Raw genomic sequence first — 23,198 nt, 5'->3', positions numbered from 1 at the left:
AGCTTTGTCCTAGATTCTGCTCACTGTTCTCAACTATCCCACTATAGATCCTATTTAGTGTCTCTTGAGTATAAGACCTACCAGCAGTATCTGAGATTTACACTGGATCACAGGGTTCAATGCTGTATTATCAGGCTATACTTTAGAATCTTGCCTTTAGACTCTCATACTAAGCACTGGGATAAAACACGTGCTTAAACAAGACTATGTAAGCTCTGTAGTGGAGGGGAACAAGACCTATCCCATGTGCTATACATCTGTCCAAATACATTGATAGTAGAAGTCTGGCATCGTTTTTTAAACCTCATTAACTTTAGACACAAGGTATTTACTGTTAACAATGTGATCGTTATAATTAATTCTCCTCCTAATGAATTTGTTTGTTACAATCTGAATACCTTTTTTAAGTATTTATTATCAATGTTTTAGACAAACTGTATTTATTATTAAGTCTCATTTCTGTGTGTTCTCTGTATTCAACTGTAATTGTTGGCCTTGTTAAAGGTCTAAATCAATTAATACAAACATACTTACTATAAAATGTTATTCACAAACTGCACTTCTAAAGTACTGCTGTGTTTTTTGCAGTAGTACTTCAGAAGTATCACAAAATGCTGCTTGTGAATAGCCCTCAGACCCTTCAATTTGGTGGAGACACTTTTGGTATAAATAGGGAATAGCTAAAAAATATTAAACTTACTCAAAAGTGTAAACAATTTTATATTTGTGAATCAGGCCCATAAAGTGATAAGTTTAACAAAATAAATTAGTAAATGTGCACCCATAGAAGTACTCCTTGAATGGGTACAAATGTACTATTTTTGGGAATTCACAAACATTGGTAGTATATGACTTGGAAAGCTGTGACAATCTCAGGTTTCCAGGCATACTACTGCCAATCAAACACCTAAAAGCTGATGGGATGAATGCTTGCAAGTAGTCTAACCAGTAGCAATCCCTTGGGGTAGCATTCGAACTCCCTGCTTGTTGCCCAATGTGCCACTGTGGACGGAGGCACACCTTATGCAAATCAGTACTGACCCTCTTCCTCTTGGTTCTCTCACGCCTCCACCTCCATTCTTTCTTAGTTAGGAAATGTAAGATTTATACCCACTGAAGATCACTGACTAAGTAACGCCCATGCTCTTACATTGTGATCTGGGTGCAGTCTCTGTAGTAGTGCAATCCAGTAGTAGAAATCCAGTTGCCTCTGTTGTACAGAGTATAGCTCAGTAGAATAATAGAAAAACAACCTAAGTAATAACCTGTTGTATCAGGGTTGTCTCACTACATCTATTATTTGCTTATTGGGCCAACCTCTTTGGTCTTGGTAGATAAGCCAGGGCAAGATTCAACCAGCTCCTACCAGCTAAGAGATTACATATGCATTTTAATTATGACAACTCACTTTATTTTGTGTAATGTGTTGCAGTGGTGTAACATAGACCCCCCGCGGTGTAGGGGGAGCCCAGTTCCAGGGGGCCCCATCAGCATATACCCTGGCCTGAGACCTCTTGGCTGAGTCCGAGGGGGGCCCCCCTCAGGTTTTGTTACGCCACTGGTGTGTTGCTCCTCATATTGCTCATGTTTCTCCTTATCACTTTAAGTTTTTAGAATTATCTGATCTGAGGGGGCCAATTTGGGTTTCTATGCTGGCTCACCTTCCTGTGAGTTTTGCTCTAATGCTGTGTGTTGCTGCTATTCATGAACTGCTTAACACTGCCTTAAAAGCCACCAAGTTGTTGTGACTTCTGATGCGGTTCTCTTGTTGGCATTAAACTCTGTCAACTTCTTCCCCCAAAGGAAGGGTCCTCCAGTGCTCTGTGTTGCAATCTTTTTTTTTTTTTTTCCTTTTCATTTTAACTCTTTATTTTAGATTTTTCATGCAACAAGAAAGGAACCAACAAGCATTACACTTATTCGCAGTAGGAGATACATCAATATCACATTTTCACAGATTACATCACATTGGAGACAGTCATTGGATAGTGGCAGTATCTTCCTCCAAAGAGATATATATGAGCCCTGAAGACCCCACAGGACGGAACCCCACACGAGGAGGGCATCCATCCACCCTCCACGCCTCAAGCCAACATCCGACACTATCCCTCAGCTACACTAGGATGAGTCCCCTGGTCCCCATGGGCAGAGAGGTAGCTCGTCAGAGGGGCCCAAATGTCAGGGGGCCGTGACGCAGGTGGCAGCAAATCAGCATACAGCAGAACATTCTCCTGACAGGTAAGCATATCCCGCAGCCACTCCTTAAACTTAGGGCTTCTCCCCCGCCCCCACCGACATGCCACACGCCTCTTGGCTAGCAACAGCGCACAGGTAACAAAGCGACGATCCACCTTGGGTATATCCCGAGTGTATCCCAGCAGGGCCTGAAGTGGGGATGGATGCAGCGGGCCCCCGAGCATTTCACCTAGGGCAGCGTAGACTCGGTTCCAATAGTCGTCTATACTCGGGCAGGTCCAGGCCAGGTGTAAAAAGTCAGACCCCGGGGAGTGACACCTATCGTACCGATCGTTGTCACGAAGCTGAAACCTATGCATCTGGACTGGGGTACAATAGAGACGGTGTAGGAATTTGTAGTGAATGATGCGGAACCTACTGCTCGAAGAGATCATTTCGGTTTGCAGACAACAGTACTCCCACTGTGCATCCGTGAGCACTGTGCCGATCTCAGTCTCCCAGCCGGCCCGAGACCTCAGAATATCCCCCCGTTCGTGGGTGTAAAGGCGCCGATAAAGCGAGGAGACCATGTGCGATGGGGAGGTGGAGTCGAGAAGGTAATGGAACGGTTCCAAAACTGCAGGCTCTGCAGGATATGCCGGCAGTATTTTTTGTAGGCCACTGCGAAGACGAATAAATGCAAAAACCTCCAGGGGGGTTGGGACCGCCTCTCCGAATAGGAGCGGGAGGTCGCAAAACCTACCCTCGTGGAACAAGTCCCCCCAGCGCGTTACCCCAGTTTTAAGTTTGATTCGCTGGAACAGACCCTCCTCCAGAAGGGGAAGAGCCGGGTGGTAGACCAAGGGCATCAGCGGGGAATAAAGGAGCGGCGCGCCCATGAGTCTCGCCAAAACACTCCAAGCATGCGCCGTAGCCTGAACAGGATTGCGATCGGCCCGAGACGAGGGGACCTCCGCGAGGGCCATGCCTTCCAGCGGGATCGGATCCGCCAACCAGTGCTCTACAGCTATCTGTGGCATGTAAGGGGTGGGGCGATACCAATAATACGCGTAGTGTGCTTGGGCGCAGTTGTAGTAGAGCTCAAAATCCGGGATATCGAGGCCCCCCTGTACGTACGGGCGCGTAAGCACAGACCATTTGAGCCGCGGCCTCCTTCCCCCCCACACCAACCGGATGAGTTCAGTCCTCCGAGCCCTGAAGAAATAGCCCCCCGGATGAAACGGTATATTGAGGAATAAATAGAGTAGTTTGGGGAGTATAACCATTTTGATAAGTGCGACACGGCCAGCCATGGTCAGCGGCAAGGTCAGCCATCTAACTATACTTGTGCGTATATACTCCAGAGTCTTGCCATAGTTCATACGCATCACTTCCTGTCGATCCCTGGAGATCCACACCCCCAGATACTTCACATCAGTGTCGCGCCACTCCAACGGGAAGTCGAGTGGGAATCTGTCGACACCCTCCGTTAGGGGAAAGATCGCAGATTTGCCCCAATTGATGTGTATTCCCGAGTACAACGAGAACCGAACAAGCTCTCTGAGTATGGGGTTCAAGTGTTCTCGGGGGTGTTTGATGTACAACGTGAGGTCATCCGCGTAAAGCGACACCAAGATTTGCCTCTGTTGACAGCGCAAGGAAGCCGCCAGGTAGTTTTGCCGAAGCCGGGACGCCAGGGGTTCTATTGCCAAGGCGAAGAGGAGCGGTGATAGCGGGCATCCCTGCCGAGTGCCCCTAGTGACCAGGAACGGTTCAGAGACACGCCCGTTAATAAGAACCCTCGCCATGGGGCGGTGATAAAGGATTTGGATCCATCTGGAGAAAGCTATGGGCATACCCATGTTACGCAGAATCAAATGGAGATAGTCCCACTCGACCGAGTCGAACGCTTTGGTGGCGTCCAAGAACACCGCCACCAACGCGAGAGAGGGATCAGCATTATTGAGGATCGAGAACAGGGTCCGAAGATTGTGAGAGGTGGACCTGCCGGGGACGAACCCCGACTGATCCGGCAGAATTAAGTCTCCAATCAGGAGGTTAACCCGGTTCGCTAGAACCTTGGCCAGAATCTTCACGTCGCTGTTGAGGAGAGAAAGGGGCCGGTAGGAGTCGCAGGAATCCGGAGGTTTCCCCGGTTTAAGGAGCGAGACTATAAGGGTCTCCGACATACTGGGTGGCAACGAGCCAGTCTCATTTGCCTCTTCGAACACCTCGCGTAGAACCGCCGCCAGCGGGTCAATAAAGGTTTTGTAGTAGTCGATAGGGAAGCCGTCTAGGCCCGGCGCCTTCCCCGATGACGTCTGCATTATGGCTTCCTTGATTTCAGCCAGGCCGATAGGGGCCGCTAAGAGTTCCCACTGGGCATTGGATAACCAGCCGAGAGTGAGCTCCGAGAGATAGTCGGACATTTCCAACGGCGTTTCCCGTCTGGAGGTGTACAGGTCCGAATAGTGTGAGACAAAGGAAGAGAGTATAGAGGGCGTATCTCGGCATGTAGAACCATCCGGGGCCCTGACCTCTAGTATGTGATTAGAGCCCTGTGGGGGGCGAATTACCCCCGCAAGGAACCTGCCGGGTCGCTCCCCTTCCCCATATGCCCGCGCCAAGAAGTGCTTCCCCCTAAAGTGAACTTCTCTCTCCGCAGTGCTCTTGTACTCCGAGAGCTTCGTGCGATATTCTAGCTGCGCTCCGGGGTCCTCCAGGAAATCTGTGGCAGTCTCCAGCGCCCTCAGATCCCGCTCCAGAGAAGTCAGAGTAGCGCGAAGATAGCGCAGTACCCCTGATCCTTTCGAGATGCACACCCCTCGCATAGTGACCTTGAAGGCCTCCCAAACCGTCGCAACGCTATCCACCGACCCTCTGTTGCGGTCTATGAAGTCCATGATCTCCTGGGACATTTCATGCTGGAAAAGTTCATCCCGGAGGATGTTAGGCTGCATGCGCCACGGGAGTGGTGCGCCTACCAGCCCAGTCCTGGCCAGAGTGATCAGTACCGGTGCGTGGTCTGAAAAGGTACGAGGCAAATGTCGCGCTGTAAGCAGTGAGGACCCCAAGCCCCTAGAAAGCAGTATGTAGTCCAGCCGAGCCCATGTGGAATGTGGTGCCGACCAGTGCGTGCCCTCACGCGCAGCCGGGTGTAACCAGAGCCAAGCGTCTATCAGTAAGTGGTGGGTCAGCAGGTCAGAGATATATGCCTGAGAGCGGGGATGGTGTGGGGTATCTGCACTGTAGCGGTCAAGAGAAGGATTCAAAGGAACATTGAAATCTCCACCCCAGAGCAAGTGAGTGGATCCTACCCCCAATATAACTTCCCATAGGGAGATAAAGTGTGCGGGCTCATCCAGGTTAGGACCATAGGAGGACACGATAGTTATCGTGGCGTTGCCCATGCGACCCCACGCAACACAGAAACGGCCCTCAGCATCATTTTTTTCCCCCAGGGGCACAAAGGGGGTGTGCTTTTTGACCAGGATGGCAGTTCCCCTTGAATAGGTGGAGTACGAGGAGAATAGGCTATAAGACGCCCAGCGGGACGCAAATGAAGGTGTGCTACGTGGGTCCGTATGTGTTTCCTGTAGCAGCGCTATATGTATTTGATGGCGATCGAGATACCCCAGGACTTGGCGGCGCTTACGCGGGTCACCCAACCCCCGTATATTCCAGGCCAGGACATTCACTCTACTATGCGGGTCGCGCAGCGCAATATCCTCATCCTGCACCATCACACAGACTGGCGCCTATTGCCCACTTGCGGATCACCTCTCAGCCATGTCCAACCTCCCAGGTGCCCTCCCGCCTCTAGCCCAACTAGGCGGCTTACTGCCGACTCCAGGCACCACCACACGCAGCGCCAAACCATCAACTCCAATGTATATATGTGATTGGTCCAATAGATCAGTGTAATGCTGTATTCACGGTCCCTCCCCTCACCCGTTCCATCCGACTCAACCAACTCGTCAGAGGAAAACTTACCAACCAACAATCCCCACAACAACCCGCCCCCCGCACCCCTCCCCCTCCCACCACGACAGCCCAATCCTGCCGGGAACCATACCCCCCACGACCCTCCCATCAAACAAAGCCAACCTCATGGGGTACTCCCTCTTTGGGTAACACCAGTGAGCTGGACCTACCCTCCCCTATCCCGATATTTCACCCACCATATCGCCGCCGCTGAGAGCAGGGAGCGAGAGTGGGGTGGGAGGGGGAGTGCCAAGGCAAATAGCAGCCACAACAACCATGCCAGCACCTCCGGAAGAACAGTTGGCGACATGAGTGAGACCCTCAATCTCCATGCTCCCCCCCAACCTCCCCAGAGTTAGACGGAAGTCAATGGGCTGGAAAAGCGCTCTCGTGTAGTCCAACAGTCCAGCGCGTGAAGTCCACCAGACCACTCCCACAACCAGAAAGAAGCATAAGCAAAGTGGAAAAGGGGAGAGGCACGGGGGAGCAGCAAAGAGGGAGAAAGGGAGGAGTGAGAGGGACGCAGAGGAGAGAAGACAAAAATGAACATTATGGCATCATGACGTAATACTCATCAGTCCGGAGCCGACGTCGGGGACCGGGACCCAGACCTCGCCCTGGGACTGTGCCGTGGAGACGCGGAGGGCCCTCGGTCCTTGAGGAAGTCCTCCACTTGTTGCGCGTTGCCGAAGAAGTGGACTTTGCCGCGGTGGTTGACCTTGAGCTTAGCGGGGTAAATCATTGAATATGGGATGTCCTGTTGTTGCAGCTTTTTCTTTACTCCCACAAACTTGCAACGGGCCTCCTGCACCAGCTGAGTGAAGTCCGGGTAGAACGAGAGCGTAGTGTTTTCGTGCTGGATAGGTTGCTGCTCACGCGCCAGGCGCAGCAGAGTGTCCCGGTCTCTATAGTTAAGGAACTTGATGATCACCGGGCGCGGCGGAGCTCCCGGGACCGGTCGGGGACCCAAGGATCTGTGGGCCCGCTCCACCACCAGCTGAGGCGAAAAAGCGTTGCGTCCAAATTTATCCATCAGTAGGCGCTCTATGAATTCTTCCATACGGCCACCGCCACTGGATTCCGCCAGGCCTACCAGGCGGACGTTATTCCTCCGGGAGCGCGCCTCCAAATCTTCGTTTTTCTCCACTATGACTTTGAGTAGGCGATCCATCTGCGAGAGTTTAGTTGCGTTAGACCCGTCCCCATCTTCCAGCGCCGAGATCCGACCCTCCGCCTCTTTGAGTCGTTCACCATGCTGGTCCAACCGCTGCACCACCGCGTCCAGCCTGGTATTCATAGTGTCGATCTTCGCATCAATGGAGGACAAACTCCGCTGCATACCCACAAGCAAGGATTTCCAGTCCAGTTCCTCCTCGTCGCCGGGACCCATCTCCGCCCCCTCAGCATTTTGGGCACGTGTTTTTTTTCCCCCCCTTCGCGGGGTTGAAGTTTAGCGTAGTTTGTTTCGCGTCCGTCTTGCCCATAGCGGCAGCAGTCAATGGGGCCAGTACCCCCAGGGCGTGAGGTGGGCGATGCACGTTATTAGCTCCGAGGCCCGGGCAAGTCTTCAGATCGCACACACTCCACTCCGCGTCACTCTCCCACGACAGCCCTCCGGGACCAGTCGCTGTAGCCCATCAGGGGATCGCCGCCGAGTGATCTGTTCTGACCCACAGCTGATGGGGTCGCAGCTTCTCCCGCGCCTCCCCAGTCACTCACAGTCAGCCACACACCTGTCAGTTCAGCTGCAGGGGCAGGAAAGCGCCTCCTCCGGGCAGGGTCGTGGTGCCTCACCCCGGCAAGGAGACCGACCACGAGTGCGTCCAGCTCGGGGCACCTCTCCAGGATCCGGCGCAGACACGGCTCCGCACCAGCAGAGGCAGGGGGGGGGGGATCGCCGTCCGCCGCCGCAGTCCAATCCGGATAGACAGGGGGCCACCCGAGGGGCCACACAGCACAGGCCGCAGTCCTCCAGCCGCAACAGAGCCACGCGGAGCCAGCGCGACCGCGACACTCAATGGCCGCACCGACTCGAACCACGGACACGCTCCCAGCAGCCTGTGAAGGTTGATCTCGCTGTCCACGAGGCACCACCCCGCTCAGCACAGCACCGGACTGTCCGGCAATGTCGTCCCGCTCACCAGTGCGCACAGGACCGCAGCAGACTTGGCATACTGCCCCCGGTCAACGGCCCAGCAGGCCCCGAGGATCCCCGGCCCGTAGTGACGCCAGCATCCGCCACGACGCTCCGCCCCTATCCACGGGTCTGTCGCCGCGGGTCTGCAGGAGCCGATTTCTCTGCCTCCCGGCCGCCGTTTCTCCCGAAACTAGCACAGGGTGGGCTCAGGGGGTTCCCACACACGCCGAAGTGGTCATCACTGCAGCTGCTGGCCTGTAGGATGGACTTGCCGGATCGTTATTTGCCTGGCCGGCTGGAGCCTCACAGAAGTGCGGCCATGTCGGTCTAGCGCCACCTAGCGCCCCGCTCTGTGTTGCAATCTTCACATTCAGATCATGGATTGGGGATGTCCCCGAAAAAAAAAAGAAAAAAAAAGTGGACAATCCGTGGTTTATGGTCAGCATGTCCTAACCCAGTATTCTGTGCTAGCTAACTAGGGAAGCAGGTCCTATCTGCGATATATTTTATCAAGTTTAACATGGACGTCGTAAATGGAGGAGAAGAAGGAATACTCTTTAAGATTGGTATGTTCCTTTGCCCAGACATCCGTTGGTGACCAGTATTTTCGCAAAGTTGACAAACCTTGGCTATCCTTATTGATGCTGCCATGGCCAGTGGAGATTGAGATTTATCCCTGTAAAAGTCCTTCACCCCATTACAGCCTCCACCCAGAAGCATGTGGGACCAAGTACACTGGGTTATTACTACTGATCGGGTGTCATAAAATTCTTCCTGACTAGTGTTTGTGGCGTATACATTAGTTAAAAGTACCTCTTCATCATCAAGATGATCCAACAGAAAGACACATCTGTCCTCGGTGTCCGCCATCTGTCATGGAGTTTAGATGGCAAAGGCTGAGTATCCTGTGCAAAATAACTTGTGTAAGGAGGTGACTTTCATAGCAGGGGGTACCACTTTGGCATTTTTGTGAGCCCCTGTCTTATTGTAAGCCACAGCGTGGAAAGGCTGAATGTCCGGTGTGCAAACCAGCATATGCATAGAACAGGCAAGCTTCAAAAGTGTCTTTACCTTGTTCTTGGGATGATTGTTTTTCACATTCGATTAAATAATACACTTTTTGAAGTGCCATACTTATTTTTCATAGATTCAGTTCTACCGTTATTTTTTCCTTTCACCAATTAGCTCCCACCTTTAATTCTGAGTTTGTCATACATATCAATATTCTAATGTTGTTTTTAGATTAGAGCCTGATTCTATTGTTAGTAGTCAGCTGAGTTGTCCGGTTCGTCAGAATGTGGCAGTGGGCCTAAAAGGAAGCCATAGTATTGGAAGCAGTCAGGTCAAATCCATTACTAGCCCACCTTGAAGTCAGAGTACTCTAACTGAACTTGTTTCAGGGTAAACTGAGAGACTTGCATCCACAAGTCCACAACAACAGCTATGCTATTCAAATACCCATTTACCGAGCAGGGCAGGTTGGGTATTTAATGTGCAGTCAGACAGGATAAATCAAAAGGATAGTCCTAAAGGCAAACCAAACTGCTTGGTGTCTTTATTCCTGCTAGAATGGGAACTGGTTGAAAATTTCACATTGAGTGATTTAGAACAAACTGTGAGAATTTTTACACACACAAACCACTTTGCTGGACAACTAGGAAATTGATTGAGGCAGGCGAGCTCAAAGCACTTGGTCAAATGCTCATTCGGTATCTGAATAAGAAAGTACAGCAGCGTTCCTTGTTGGAAAGTCTACAGCGCTGCCTGAATTGTCGTTAGATTTTTAAGGAATTCACTGTAGACTTTGAACTTGTGAAAGAGTCCAAACTTGCAGCACTGGGTCTGAATTCCTATGCAGAAGTGCCAGCACTTTTTGATGGGGGGCATGGCTTGCTGCCCATTAAGATGGCCGCATCCTAGAGGCGCTCCGGAGGCAGAGTAGATTCCCCTAAAAATCCGGCACATAATCCGTACAATTATCCTACCTTGAAGACGACCATAGAAGACCGGAATCAGCGGTGCACCGATCGATCTGCCCTCCGGGCGTGTGAAGCTGGAGGGATCGGGTGAGGCGGTGCGGCCTGCACACGAGGCTGAGGCCGGGGACTGGCCTTAGACTCGGACCCAGCGGGCGACGCTCAACTGCCGGCTTTGTGAGCACGTCCATCAGAGCCGGCGGCCTGTACTGGGGGCTGTGCGGCGCGGTCAGGGACACCTGTGGCGCTTGCTCCTGCTCGACCTACAGCTTGACCTGCCCTGAGGTGCTTGGGGAGGAGGACGGTCATGCTGCCTGCTGCTGCTGGGACCTGCGGTGAGTCGGAGCCCATCGGGGGATGAGTCGGGCCCCGGCTCCAGGCGAGGACTGCTGACGGGGGGGAACGAGGTGCGGGACGGAGGCGGGAGCACCCACTTGGTGAAGAGTAGGGCCTGGAGAACGCAGCAGAGACCCGGCCCTTCACTATTCCTGAGCCCCATCTGTAAATGCTCATCTCCAGGGGACACAGCCCGAGCTAACAAGGACCTCGTGGTGGAGGCCATTATTGAAGCCATAATCTCTGGAAGCGACCCCTGGGGCGTGCAGGGCGACCCGGGGCAGCATTAAGCCGCAACTACTAAGAGGGACACCGACCCCGGGGAGAGCCGGCTGAATTAACGCCCGGAGCCCATTGCAGACCTGGCCTACTGAACAGGTTTCTCCGGGGCATGGTCACTGATGCCTGCACTCGGACGGTCTATACGCCCGGAGTGGCTGACAGAGGTCACTTGGCCAGGTGGAGTGCCCCCCCCCCCCCCCCCGGGACCGCGTGTTTCTTGGTGGTGCGACCAATAATAGCGCTCTGTCCCGACACCTTTCAGGTAATTGCGCGGCGGGAAAACCGACAGGCCGCGCGTGGAGCGACAATCCCGCGGCTGTCGGCGGCGATTACTGGCCGGCGCAAAGATCCCCAGACAAGAAGGGGGAGGGGCAGGGGCCCACCCACAACCGCCCAGGGCAAACTGGACAAGTATGCATACGCAAAAGACTTCCCGGCTCTGCCAGACCGCAAAGAAATGCCGTACAAAGCCCCGGAAGGAGATGGAGCAAATAAAGTGACACTGGATGACATTATGGCCGCTCTCACTAATGTGCAGTCAACGGTGGGCACCATTTCTACGGATGTATCCTTCCTACGGGCTGACTTCCAGAAAATGAACGCAAGGGTCACGGAGGTGGAACAAGTAACGAAAACCCTGGCCGGGGACACAGCCACATTGCTTAAAAAAGTTAGCCACCTGGAGCCTGAAAACAAAATAATGGCGGCGAAGCTGGGTGACCAGGAGGGGCGCTCTCGCCGCAATAACGTCCGACTCACAGGCATTCCCGAGAGTGAAGGGGGCCCGGCCATGGACCTTTATGTTTAGGAACTTATAAAGGCAAGACCCCAACCAAGGGGGCTCTCCACCTTTTTCTCAGTAGAAAGGGCGTACAGGGTGCTAGGCGGTAAGCCTAAGTCTAGAGCACCTCCCAGACCCGTCCTGACCCGAATTTTTTAATTTCCGTGACCGGGATGCAATACTGCCAACAGCAAGAGTGGCCCCGCCAAATCGCATCCAAAACTCTGTGGTATCCTTTTTCCCGGACTACACAGCTGCGGTTACACAGCTGCGGTTACCAAAAGTCGCAGGAGCTTCTTCGAGATTAACCCCTTCAGTGCCACGCCCTTTCCCCGCCCTGTGCCGGGCGTTACATTAGCGGGCGGGGTTCATGACGAGATAGTCTCGTCATGGGCACAGCGCAACCGTGCTCCATGATGAGACCATCTCGTCATGGGCACTGAAGCGGTTAAAAAGGAGCTTCGGCGAAAAGAATTTACTTACTCCATACTATTTCCGGCAAAGTTACGAGTAGTGGCGGATGGCAAAACTTGTTTTTTTGACACTCCCGAAGAGGCCCACGAGGGGTGGCGACGAGTGGACGGATCCAGACGGTCAGAGAGACGCCAACAACAGCGAGGGGTAGAGGGGGACGCCAAGGATCACAGTCGAGAGCAGGAAGACGACAGCGCACAAAGGTCGGAGGCTGAAGAATGAAAAAAGGGGACGGGGCACAAATGGACATCGCCGACCTTCAAGGACTTATTCAAGGGCTGCCAATAAAGAAGTAATGTACACGCCGCCGGATGATATCCAGTTAGTGTGACCGTCTTCATCAGACGGAAGGGCAAGCCAGGGTCCGCGGCTGTAGGACTAGCCGTGTGGCTTAGGCGGGATTCGAATGAATAATGATCTTCAAAGAGGGGTTAGACTACAGCGTTCCCCGGACTTCTCACCCCCGAAACGCAAGTACTGTTACAGGTATTGGGTATGAAGCGCTCTGCAATGTTGGGGTGGCGGGTAGTTTTAAATCCGTCTAGCAGGGAGGCAGGGAGGGGGATGGAGGGAGTGGGTACGTTGTTATGGTTATGTTTTTTCTTGTTAGCGCGCAACACACAGGCACTCGTATATGACACCTTTCCAGACCTGGGTTGGCAGTGGCCCTGTTCATGTGACTCCGTTATACCAACTACACACTCTAACAGTAGTGACAACACCACATAAAGAAGTGCCAGCACTTTAACCTTTTTAGGTGTTGTAAAAACAAAAGTTGCCAGGAGGGTGAACATAGTGAGTTGCAGAAAATTAACATTGTGGGGTTAGAAGTTTGGTAATACTGCATTATGAAGGATTGTAATGCTGTTGAAATAAAATGCAATGATATATGAATTTATTTTCTGTGTCTGTGCATTCGGAAGGCGCTGAACAATTACTTTATAGTTATTGGTAGCTTTTTTCTGACAGGTGTATGGGATACGCACAAGGTCTCGTGCAGTGGAAATCTTCACCACCTGTGCACACATGGTTTGCAACATGGAGGAGCTTGAAAAGGTAGGAAAGCTTGATTACTTTGCATGTGTCCTGTCCAGAGCAAATAGCAATACGAGTTTAAATAGTTTTTTTATTTCATTTCCCGCTTTGTGTTTTCATGACCCGCATGTGGATAGTTGGTACAGCTTCCTGTAATGACTATCTAAGATCAGAAATGTTCCTTATACACGCAAGACCTCTACAATCTACACTGCTCTGCTGTTTCTGTACCTTTTCCACACACATAACTACTTATCTGCTTCTAACCATACAATGAAATGGTTCTAGCTGGAAGAACTTCATTGACACTTTGACTTTGATGTTAGTAATTGGTATATGCAGGTCATTAGCTGGCTGCAGCATTAGTTGTTAAGAAGTGAGTTTTAGTTTTCATTCCGTTTCTGAACTACGTGTGGTTTAATTTGGTTTCCAAACTACATGTCCTCAGATCTGATCTGCATGCTCAAATGAAACTTTGGTGCACATTGGTCAGGGGTTTTGTAGCTTGCCCTCTCGATGCATTGTAAATAGACTTGCAGAGCTTCGCCTCTTGCACTGCCTGGATTCCCTCCTAGGTTCCATTGCTTTTAGACTGCTTTTTAATAATTCTCCAGTACTTAATTTCATCATGCTCCATGTTTGTTCCATTTATATTGCTTGTCATTCAAAACCTTTTCAATAAGTATCTGTTTTGAATCAACATTGTAAGCTCGTTCTGCCCCCTCCCCCAAAACCTCACACCCCGCTCTTTCATGTTGGATACGTTTCTGCCTTTTGTGCGGGCATAGCCTTTTGTCATGTAATATAAGTAGTTGAAGCGTTTAAATGATTTCCTAATGAAGGAAGGAAAAAAGTATCATTGCTCGATAGGAACTTCTGAAACATAATTGGCTGTAATCAACCAGTTTTTAAAGATACTCCTTAGTGCTGACTATAGTTCATTACGTCTAATAGGCTCTCATTGTTGAGCGTTTCACATCTCTTTTTAGTTGCTGAACTTTAGTAGTGTCAAAAATTGCTGCACCATAACTTAGTTTCTTTTCCCTTGAAGGTTGTTCTGGATGTTTTATTCATGTCTGTGGTAAGGTGGTATCTCCCCCATATTATTCCTCAGCAGTCTTTTTCAGCCTCCTGTTATAGTTCACAATACATTTGCGTGACTCCATTCTAGTCTTTTGCTTCCACTTACTTCAATTTAAGTGTCTTTGTCCATGAGTGTCTTTGGTTCCGCATAATCCCATGTTGACTTAAGCGTATGAACAGTTCACCAAAATGACATTTCATTTGTGTTTTAGCCTTGTGTGTCTTGATCATTGCAATTTCTTTTGTATCTCCTCATGTTGAGGGTATCTGATTGGTGTAAATAAAACAAGCTGAATCCTTCTTCAGAGGCACAGAAGCAGTTTATTAGGCAATAACCCATTGACACCTAAAGGTCTGGCACCACAGCTGAAACTGTTAATCAGATTTGTAAAGTGCACAGCTACTCCACAGTGTGTGCCGGTACTGAGGAAACATTTCCGGCAGTACCTCAACAAAAAAAAAACTTATGTACGAGTGTACATTTGTGGTGGTGCCTGCACACTTATACATCACTCTGGGGCTGCAGTAACGGCATGACGAATATACACTTGTGATGACGATTGCACTCAGATACAACATTGTGATGATGATGATGATGATGATGAACAGCGTTGGCAAAAAGCATTTGGCGAAGTCCGTAGGTCTGCAGTGGCCAAGCCAAAAGGTTAACCTGATTTATTTATTAATTTTGAACAGCCTTTGGTTGCATGAAAGACTTCTTCATCAAAACTGCAAATCTTTAATGTGCCACCATTGGTTATTGGTAGAGGAGAATATAATACATCATAACAGACACAAGTGCTTGATATTGTGCAGAATAGATGCAAAATCTAATTCCACTTTTCATCACCTAACATACTATCAAGGGTTTGGAGACAAATTGCACTGGACTAGCAAGTACAGAAAGTACACTCTTGCATAAAATAATATGTTAGAGTTCGCTCTAAAACATCAACAAAACTAAGGTGTCTTTTCCAGCTTTAAAGGGGAATGTTGTCAAATTCTGGAAAAAAATGTGTTGAGAAAGTCGGAATCTACAACATGGAGCCTACATGTGTTCTGTATATGTACAAGGCACCTACTGTTATATCTTTGTATGAAAACACCACAGAAAGTTTCTTTGACTGAGAATAGGGAAGAACAACTGCTATCAGCTCAAGCGTTTTGCAAAGGCATGGCCATGTTAGCAAATGTTGCATTGCCACAAAGGCTTATTAATTTATTCTTACCTAGGCGACTGGTTGCTTAATACTAACTCCAGTCACAAGGTGCTTTAGAATCTGCAGATAACCACCTCACTACTTCAAGTCTTGGGTCTGTACATTTCTGGTTCTCACTGGTATCCCACACCGAAAATCAAGGGATGATAAGTTATTTTCCCTGGATTGGGAGTTACCACGTGGACCCGGGAATACCGGGTCCAAGTCCTGCATGTAGAAATAACTGACCAAAAACTGCACACATTTGCTACCTGTTTCATTCAGGTGGTAAATAGGTGCAGGAGATGTTCTGGCATGTAGTAAGGTATGAGGTGTTGGGGGAGAGCAAAGCTGATGATCGGGGACTGTTTGCTGTTCCTCATGTTGTCTCCAAAGAACATGCAAGGGTGTGGGAGAATCTTCGCACAAAGACTTGGGTCAGCAAACCCCATTGTTTCTGGACCTGTTGATTCCAGAGCAGGATGTACTGGGAAAGATAAACAGTCCAGCATCAAGATTGCTCTGTGTCCCTGCCCTTGGCCACTCGTAATGAAAGCCATAGGCTTTTTTTGGTTAATGCTAAAAATAAAGAATCTGGTTCCTTCATAAGACAGTGTCCTCCATAGAGAGCAAGTGTTAATGTCATGTAACAACTACCAAACATTTGGCTGATTGACCTTTTGCATTTTTTTAATCCTTTAATGCAAGATTTCATAAGCAGCCACTTAAAGATTGCCTGGAAGACCTATAATCTTAGAAAACGGGGAACTGATGCGAACAAATCTTGAACTACTCCTCCTTCTCCTCCTAGTCAGTCCCAATTTCTGTCATGTAAGAACAACCAGCTTCATGGCATCCCAATTTATAAATCTCCAGCTCAGATCATTGAAAGGGATGTTTTGGTGGAAGAATGGGGAACCCATCTGAGTGGCCTATCGAGGGTAAGCAGTTCCCTTCAGGGCAAAAGGATCACACACATAGGCTTGCCATTTCTTTCTTTCCAGAATTATTTTGTATTTTCACCTAAATCTCAGTCTGGCTTCTCGGCTTCTCGCCTTCTTCCCGGTTGCCATATCTCGGGCTGAGTGCTTTCTCCATACCCTTGATGCAAAAAGCGCTTTAAGATACTTAGAAAACAGAATTGCGTAAATCTCAACTGCTATTAGCCAATTAATACGGTCATTTGCACTGACTTGGCTTCACTAAGCAGACTGTAGTCGGAAATATTTTGTAGCAAAATTTAATCTGAATCAAAAAGCAAACCGATTTCTGGGGTTCAGGCATAGTGTATTTCAGTAGACTGCAAAATGAACTAAGGGGGCTACCACTGTGCTGCATGCAAACAATTTATTTTTGTTTCTCTGTTTTAAAAGGACCAGGAGTCAGTACAGCTGATCATTGAGGACCTAGAAAGCAAGATTGCTGTGTGTTTTAAACTCCTTTTTAATATTCAGTGTGTTTTAGGAATAAAGGGGCAGATGTATCAAGCATTTTTGCGTTTGCAAATCGGCAGATTCGCAGAATCTGCCCGTTTGCAAACTCAAAAATTGCTTTTCCGATGCAGCAAACTTAATTTTGCGATTCAGTAACCTGTACCGAATCGCAAAATTGGTTTGCGATTCGGTATTAGGAAGGGCCGTGTTTAGGGCGTCATTTCCTAATACCGAATTGCATCTGTATGTATGAATGTTTTGTGACTGCAATTGGCGGTAGCAAAACATTCACATTTTGCCATCTAGTGCAAGTAGGTGGTAACCCATTCTCAAATGGAAAGGGGTCCCCAAGGGACCCCTTCTCCTTCGTGAATGTTTGTAAAACCATTTTTAAGAGCAGGCAGTGGTCCCACGGACACTGACTGCTCTTAAATAATGTAAAGAAAACTTTTCAATTTGTTTTATATAGCATCTCGTTTTCCTTTAAGGAAAACTGGCTGCTTTACGAAAAAAAAAAGATTGCTTTATTTAAAAACAATCACGGACCTGGTGGGCTGCTGATTTCAGCAGGCCACCATCCCCGTGTTTTTTGCGATTCCTAGGAGGTTGCAAAGTGCGATCTACCTCATTAATATTCATGAGTTAGGTCATTTGCGACCCCCTAGGAATCACAAAAGGTGTACTATATACCTTCATACTTTGCATTTTGCGATTTCCTAATTGCGAATCATTGTGATTTGCATTTAGGGAATCGCACAATGCTATCTAAGTACATCTGGCCCATAGTTTATACATTTGTATTAGAAGATCAATAAAAAGAGAACTTAAAAATGGGCTTTACACAGGTATTATGAGTTTGCTTTATTTATAGAAATGGGTGTTTCTATTTTATAAATGTCCCTCGATTCAACATGTGGGTGTTTTTTGTTGTTTTCCAGGGTCCAATGATAGAAAAGTAAAAAATAAAAATTGTAAGGAAATGCCTCATTACGTGTCCACTCCCACAGTTTTGGATTGATGGTGCTGGTTTTTCGAATTGTGAGTGCACTGAGGCCTGCTTAGCAGACCTTAATGCCAGTGTTCTGACCCTCTACGAATTGCATTTCGAATTGGATACTCACAATTGGCAAGGACTGACTTATTTATACCTCCCTAGTATATGTTACCCAGCGCATTTAAGGCATTGTCCCCACCCAGGGTTGCATTACTATCTGTGCCATCCCATGTGACAAAGTACAAAATGGCTTCCAGCCTGTCACTGCAGACTGGAAGGGCAGTGTTTTACAATGCTAGCTCGACTTTGCCATTTGCACAATGGCAAGAGACACACACACACACAAGCCCTCCCCCCTCTGTTTTGACTCTGCCTGTGGCTCCTGGCTTGATCCCCAGCCTACAGCAATGACTCCAAGGATCAGTTGGCTGATCCCTCTCGAACCAGCACAAGCGACACAAGCTGAAGTGGCCCAAACTGACAAGTTGGTAGCCACTGCCGAATTTTTGCAGCTACCAGTTCCCGGGCCCCCAAAGAGGACAGACCTGAGATAGCCAAAGGTTGCACCTGAGCCTTCCTGGCCCAGGATTTTTATCCAAGTTCAGATTCCTAACAACCAAGGGACACTAGCCCCCACCCAAGGATGTGGCTTCAACCGTGGTACAGACTGACCGGTAGCCTAGCATTGGCTGTCTTGCTACTGCAACGTAGAGGACTTAGATAGACCCCGACCTATGTGGTGAAGATCACTCCCCTTCACCTGTGGACCGAGGAACCACCACAAAGACACCCCAATCGACCACACCACAACCAGATCATCTTTTCGCCTGCATCCCTAAGCATCAGGACCACTCCATTGTATTCTATGAAGGTTGTTCTCTAACGTTTGGATCTTGCCCTAAAACCTCTTTGGTAGCCAGGTAACTGTCCAAAGTCTCATCTCTGGCCCCCTAGACCTCTGTCATGTCAGATTTGGTCACCTAACCCAAGCCGGAGTAGCCTGTTACAAACTTTTCAAAAGTTTAAAACGTTTAAAAAATGCTTATTTGCAGTTGTATTTCAAAGTTATTATATTGTTTGAAATCTTTTGGAACTCTCTGGTGGATTTTTCTAATCAAGGTCTCTAAAAAATTAATTAAAATATCTATTTTTATAAATTGGTGTCCCCATTTTTTCGTGTGTTGTGACTTTATTATTTCGTTGTTTGGTGCTGTTAAATGCATTAAACATTGTTCCTTTGCTGAGCCTTAGTGCTTGCAGCCACAGCTACCCAGGGTTGAGGTTAAGTAAACAAGCCTAACTGGACCCAAGAGAGTACTGCATGATAAAACCCCACAGCCCTATCGTATAGTACACCCAAATCTTCACAAAAATGTTCAGTATGTATTAGTTCTTTAGAGACTATATGTATATTTGCCTGTGCTTTTTCGCAATTTTCTTCTGAGTTTTGTTGGGCGAGTAGTTGTTTGAGAGCTTTATAATGGATCAGACATATGTTGAGGGCTACTTAAAACACTGGCAAGCACAATCCTGCCCCAGTGTAGCTGTCCAAACCCGTGTCTGTGGTCTACTGGAGGCACCATGGTTTAACCAAAGCTAGCTGGAAGGAAAAGGGGATTGCTCTCTGTTATTGTTATTGGACATTTGCAAGTTAAAAGCTTCACAATCCCATACAACTCTGTTCTGCGGAATGGCTTGTAACTTCAATAATTTCTTTTTCAACTTCGAATATGTTGGGACCATGGATGCATAATCTCATTTCATTGAAATTTTAACTTTAGAACCCTCCAAACATCTAAAGGGGGGAAGGGGGTAAGTAGGGAGCGGCAACTTCCCCCTTGGCTCACCCATCAAACAAACTGCAGCAGTGTCCCTTAGTCACGCTTCATTCCAGGATCCATGTGGATCTATTCCAGCACATAGTGGGTTATTGCTGGTGCCAAGACGATGCAGCAGGGGCCTGGGGTGTCGTGGGTGTACCCCGACGGCATGGGGGTGCAGATCGACAGATCAATCCAGAGATCACTGCTCTCTACAACGTGCTGGGGAAAATGAGGCGACAAAATGCAGAGTACAAAAGGTGATAAGAGTCCCGCACAAGGTACAAGAGCTCCAAGATTTGCGGAGTGTACTATCAATGCAATACTAATTTACTCTGTTATACTGAAGTGTAGCTACGACTGCCCACAAATAGTAAGATGTCACAAAAGTAGCAGACGTGCTTTATGCAAGTCCCAAAACAATATCATAAAACTGCTTGTTTCAGTACTTTGGCTATTCTGTGTGTACTCTGGAAGCTTTGACTACTGCTACGTGTGTTCTATAGTATGTTCCCAATGTGTAAATAAAGCTTGCAATGCTGCTACCTTTCTGTGTGAGAGTAGCTTTCGCTCCCACTACCAGTCAAAGTGGGAATGCAACTTGTCCTGCTATTTTACCTGTGTTGTATTTATCCTGTGTGTGAAGGAAGTGCGCACTGCTTCTTATTTCTAAGCTTACACTGCTACTACTTGTGCGTTTTGTCCCTTTTGTGAAGGAAGCTTGCATTGCATGTCCATGAGGAAAGCTTGTACTGCTTCTACTTGTACTGTAGCTACTTGTACTTTGCTGCCATACTTGTTAAAAATGAAAATGCACTGCTACTACCTGCCAAATTGCAAAGCATTTTGTAATGCTGATACCTGTGCAGTATCTGCCTTATGTGGGAAGGAAGCATGCCCTGCTGTTGTGTGCAACGTGGCTATGTTGTACATGTTACGCATTCAAATAAAAATGCACTGCTGCTGTATGTACTCAGCCTGTCTGGTGTGCTCCAGTAGCCTACACAGCTGATGCTTTTGGTGTACATGTTTTGTGTGCAAGGGACCGTTGCAGTGTTGCCTATGCTATCCCAAAGCAAACACAAGATGATGATGGACAGAGCGCTGAAACTTTTCAGACACTTACCCCCAGTCACTATTAGATCTGGGTTGAATCCATCATTGTTCTTAAGCTCACTTCGCCACCCCAGTTCAGACCCAGCCATATGCAAGTTAGTCTTAACCTGTTCCTCATGGGGACAGTCCAGCCCGAACTGCCAAGCCAGGTCTTCCCTGGATCGGAAACAAGCATCCTGGGACCGCCTTGTGAAAAAAGCTTGCATTGCTACTGTCCCAACTTTATCTCTACATGAGGAAAATGCAGTACTATTTCCTGTATTGTATCTCTTGTGTGTGCATGCGTACATAGCTTCCACTGCTGCGTGTGTTTAATCAATTCCATGTTTAAAGGAAACTTGCACTGCTGATATGATGTGCTGTTAAGTATGCAAGCAATACTTGCTCTTGTATCTTCTGACCTCCATGTTCGCCCTAGAGAAAACTGCAAAATAAAAACAAATGTGAGTGAAAATTGCACTGCCACAGTTTGCCCTGTACAACATGTTTGGTATCTGAATGAAACCTATAGTATTGCTTTGCTGTACCTGATCTGTATGAGAGATGCTTCCAGTGCTGCTGTCTGTGCTGTACATGCTCAGTGTTTAAGGAAGCATGTGCTGTTATATTTGTTCTGCTTGTGTGGGAGGTCAGTTGTATCCATTTTCAGGGAGAAGGAAGCTTGTTCCGAGTCCCATGGCGTGCATGGTATATTTGTGGGAAACGTGCACTTTTTACTCCTGCGCCTGTTCTTTGTAGGAGGGAGGCTTGCAGTGTCAAAGTTGTATCTCTACTGCTTCAGAGGAAGACCTGTGCCTCTGCTGTCTGTGCCCTATCAGTTGTATTTATGGTGGATGCTGGCATTGTCCTTGGATGCTAGGGAAGCTTGCGGTGCAGGCTGTGCTGTATCTGTTGTGTGGAAGAAAAGCCTGCTCTGCTCCATTTGATGTCTCTGTTCTGTGTGCAAGTGAATCTTTACCAGCTTTTATTTGTGCTGTATCAGAAATATATGTAGTTGAGGGAAGCTTGCTCCTATTACCTTTGCTGTACCTTTATGTGGCGTAAAGGAGTGCCCGACTGCTGACCATGCTGTATTTACTTTGTGCTTAAGGCAACAAATGGAATGTTAGGATTTGAAGTGGCTGACCGCTGTCAGTAAGTTTACTGCTCTGCCTGTGCTCTTTTCTTGTATCGTTCATTCATCAGAGTCATGATAAAAAAAAAAAAAAGAATATTACACATTACTGGGAATACAATAGAAGCACTTCATTCCATAAAAGTTCCCCAGTTATTTTCATGTATTCTCAGAGAGCATATCCCTCTTAAATTTGCTAGTGCTAACTCCATTGAATAAATTTCAGTTACCAATGCCCACCAGTCCCAAACCGTGGGCGGGTCGGGGCTGATCCAGGCTCTGGCCAGAGTTAACTTAGCACAAGACATAAGAATTGAGGCCAGAGGAGCCTGTGGGAAAGAAGTAGGATAAATGTCTAGCAAAACCGAGGCAGCAGTAAATGAAGGTAGCTGAATAAGCTTAATTTTGAGAACCTTCTGGATATCCCCCCAGAAAACCTTAAGAATAGGGCAGGAAAACAACATATGTGTCAGATCCGCGGCCTCAGCAGAACATTTTGGGCATTTGGTTCGATCACCATATAAATTATTAGCAGACCACTTAGAGATTATTTCAGGCGTATAATACAACATACAAGTCGTTCTAAACTGTTGAAGCCTTAAGCTGGAAGATCGAACCCGTTTATTAATATTTGACAGAGAGCACTTTATCTCTCTTACTGTAATATTTTGGCCTAATAGCCTGCCCCATTTATCAGCTAGTTTAGAGCAATCGTTTGATTTGAGGCTAGTCAGAATGCTATAGATGTCACTAATTGTTGATTTTGTTTTCCCAGAGTATATGCTAGTCCATATATCGCTATCTGAGACCTCCAAGAGCTGTTTTTTGTTAATCAGGTAGTCGTGTAACTGAATATATTTATACCTTGTTGTTTCGGGAAGATCATATAACAATTTGAGAGTGTTGAAGTCTAGAAACCCGTGCAAGCCATATAGATCCCCTAAAACGCTAATGCCCATCCTAGACCAGCTGTGAGCAATGCTATCATTGAAAATTACCGGAAGGCCCGGGTTACCCCATAGCGGCAATTTTGAATGAAAAAACGTAATATTACAATAAGTTAAAATGTTGCCCCAAATCTTTGTTAAATCTCTGGCGGTCTTAAATTTGACTCTTTTAAAATAATTAGGATCATTAACTCGAAACAAAAACATGTTAGAGTCATCTTTCAGCATAAGAATGTGGAAGAAAAGTGCTCCTCCATTTTTTAGCAAAGAACGAATACGCGAAACAAAAGCAGACCAGAAATATAACTTAAA

At 47.9% G+C, this 23,198-nt stretch overlaps 1 protein-coding gene across 1 annotated transcript in view; it reads left to right on the top strand.

The window, feature by feature from the left end:
* The window catches only part of LOC146866925 (lysine-specific demethylase 5B-like), a 717,572-nt gene that overhangs the window by 125,349 nt on the left and 569,025 nt on the right, over nt 1-23,198 (top strand). Inside the window, exon 3 of the mRNA XM_085618314.1 lies at nt 13,115-13,201. Within this exon, the coding sequence (XP_085474440.1) occupies nt 13,115-13,201 (87 nt within the window). The remainder of the gene's footprint in view (nt 1-13,114; nt 13,202-23,198) is intronic.

This window comes from Triturus cristatus, chromosome 1_2, assembly GCF_964204655.1.
Source record: "Triturus cristatus chromosome 1_2, aTriCri1.1, whole genome shotgun sequence".
NCBI lineage: Eukaryota > Metazoa > Chordata > Amphibia > Caudata > Salamandridae > Triturus > Triturus cristatus.
Note: the sequence above shows the minus strand (reverse complement) of the source record. Positions and strands in the feature narration are given on the sequence as shown.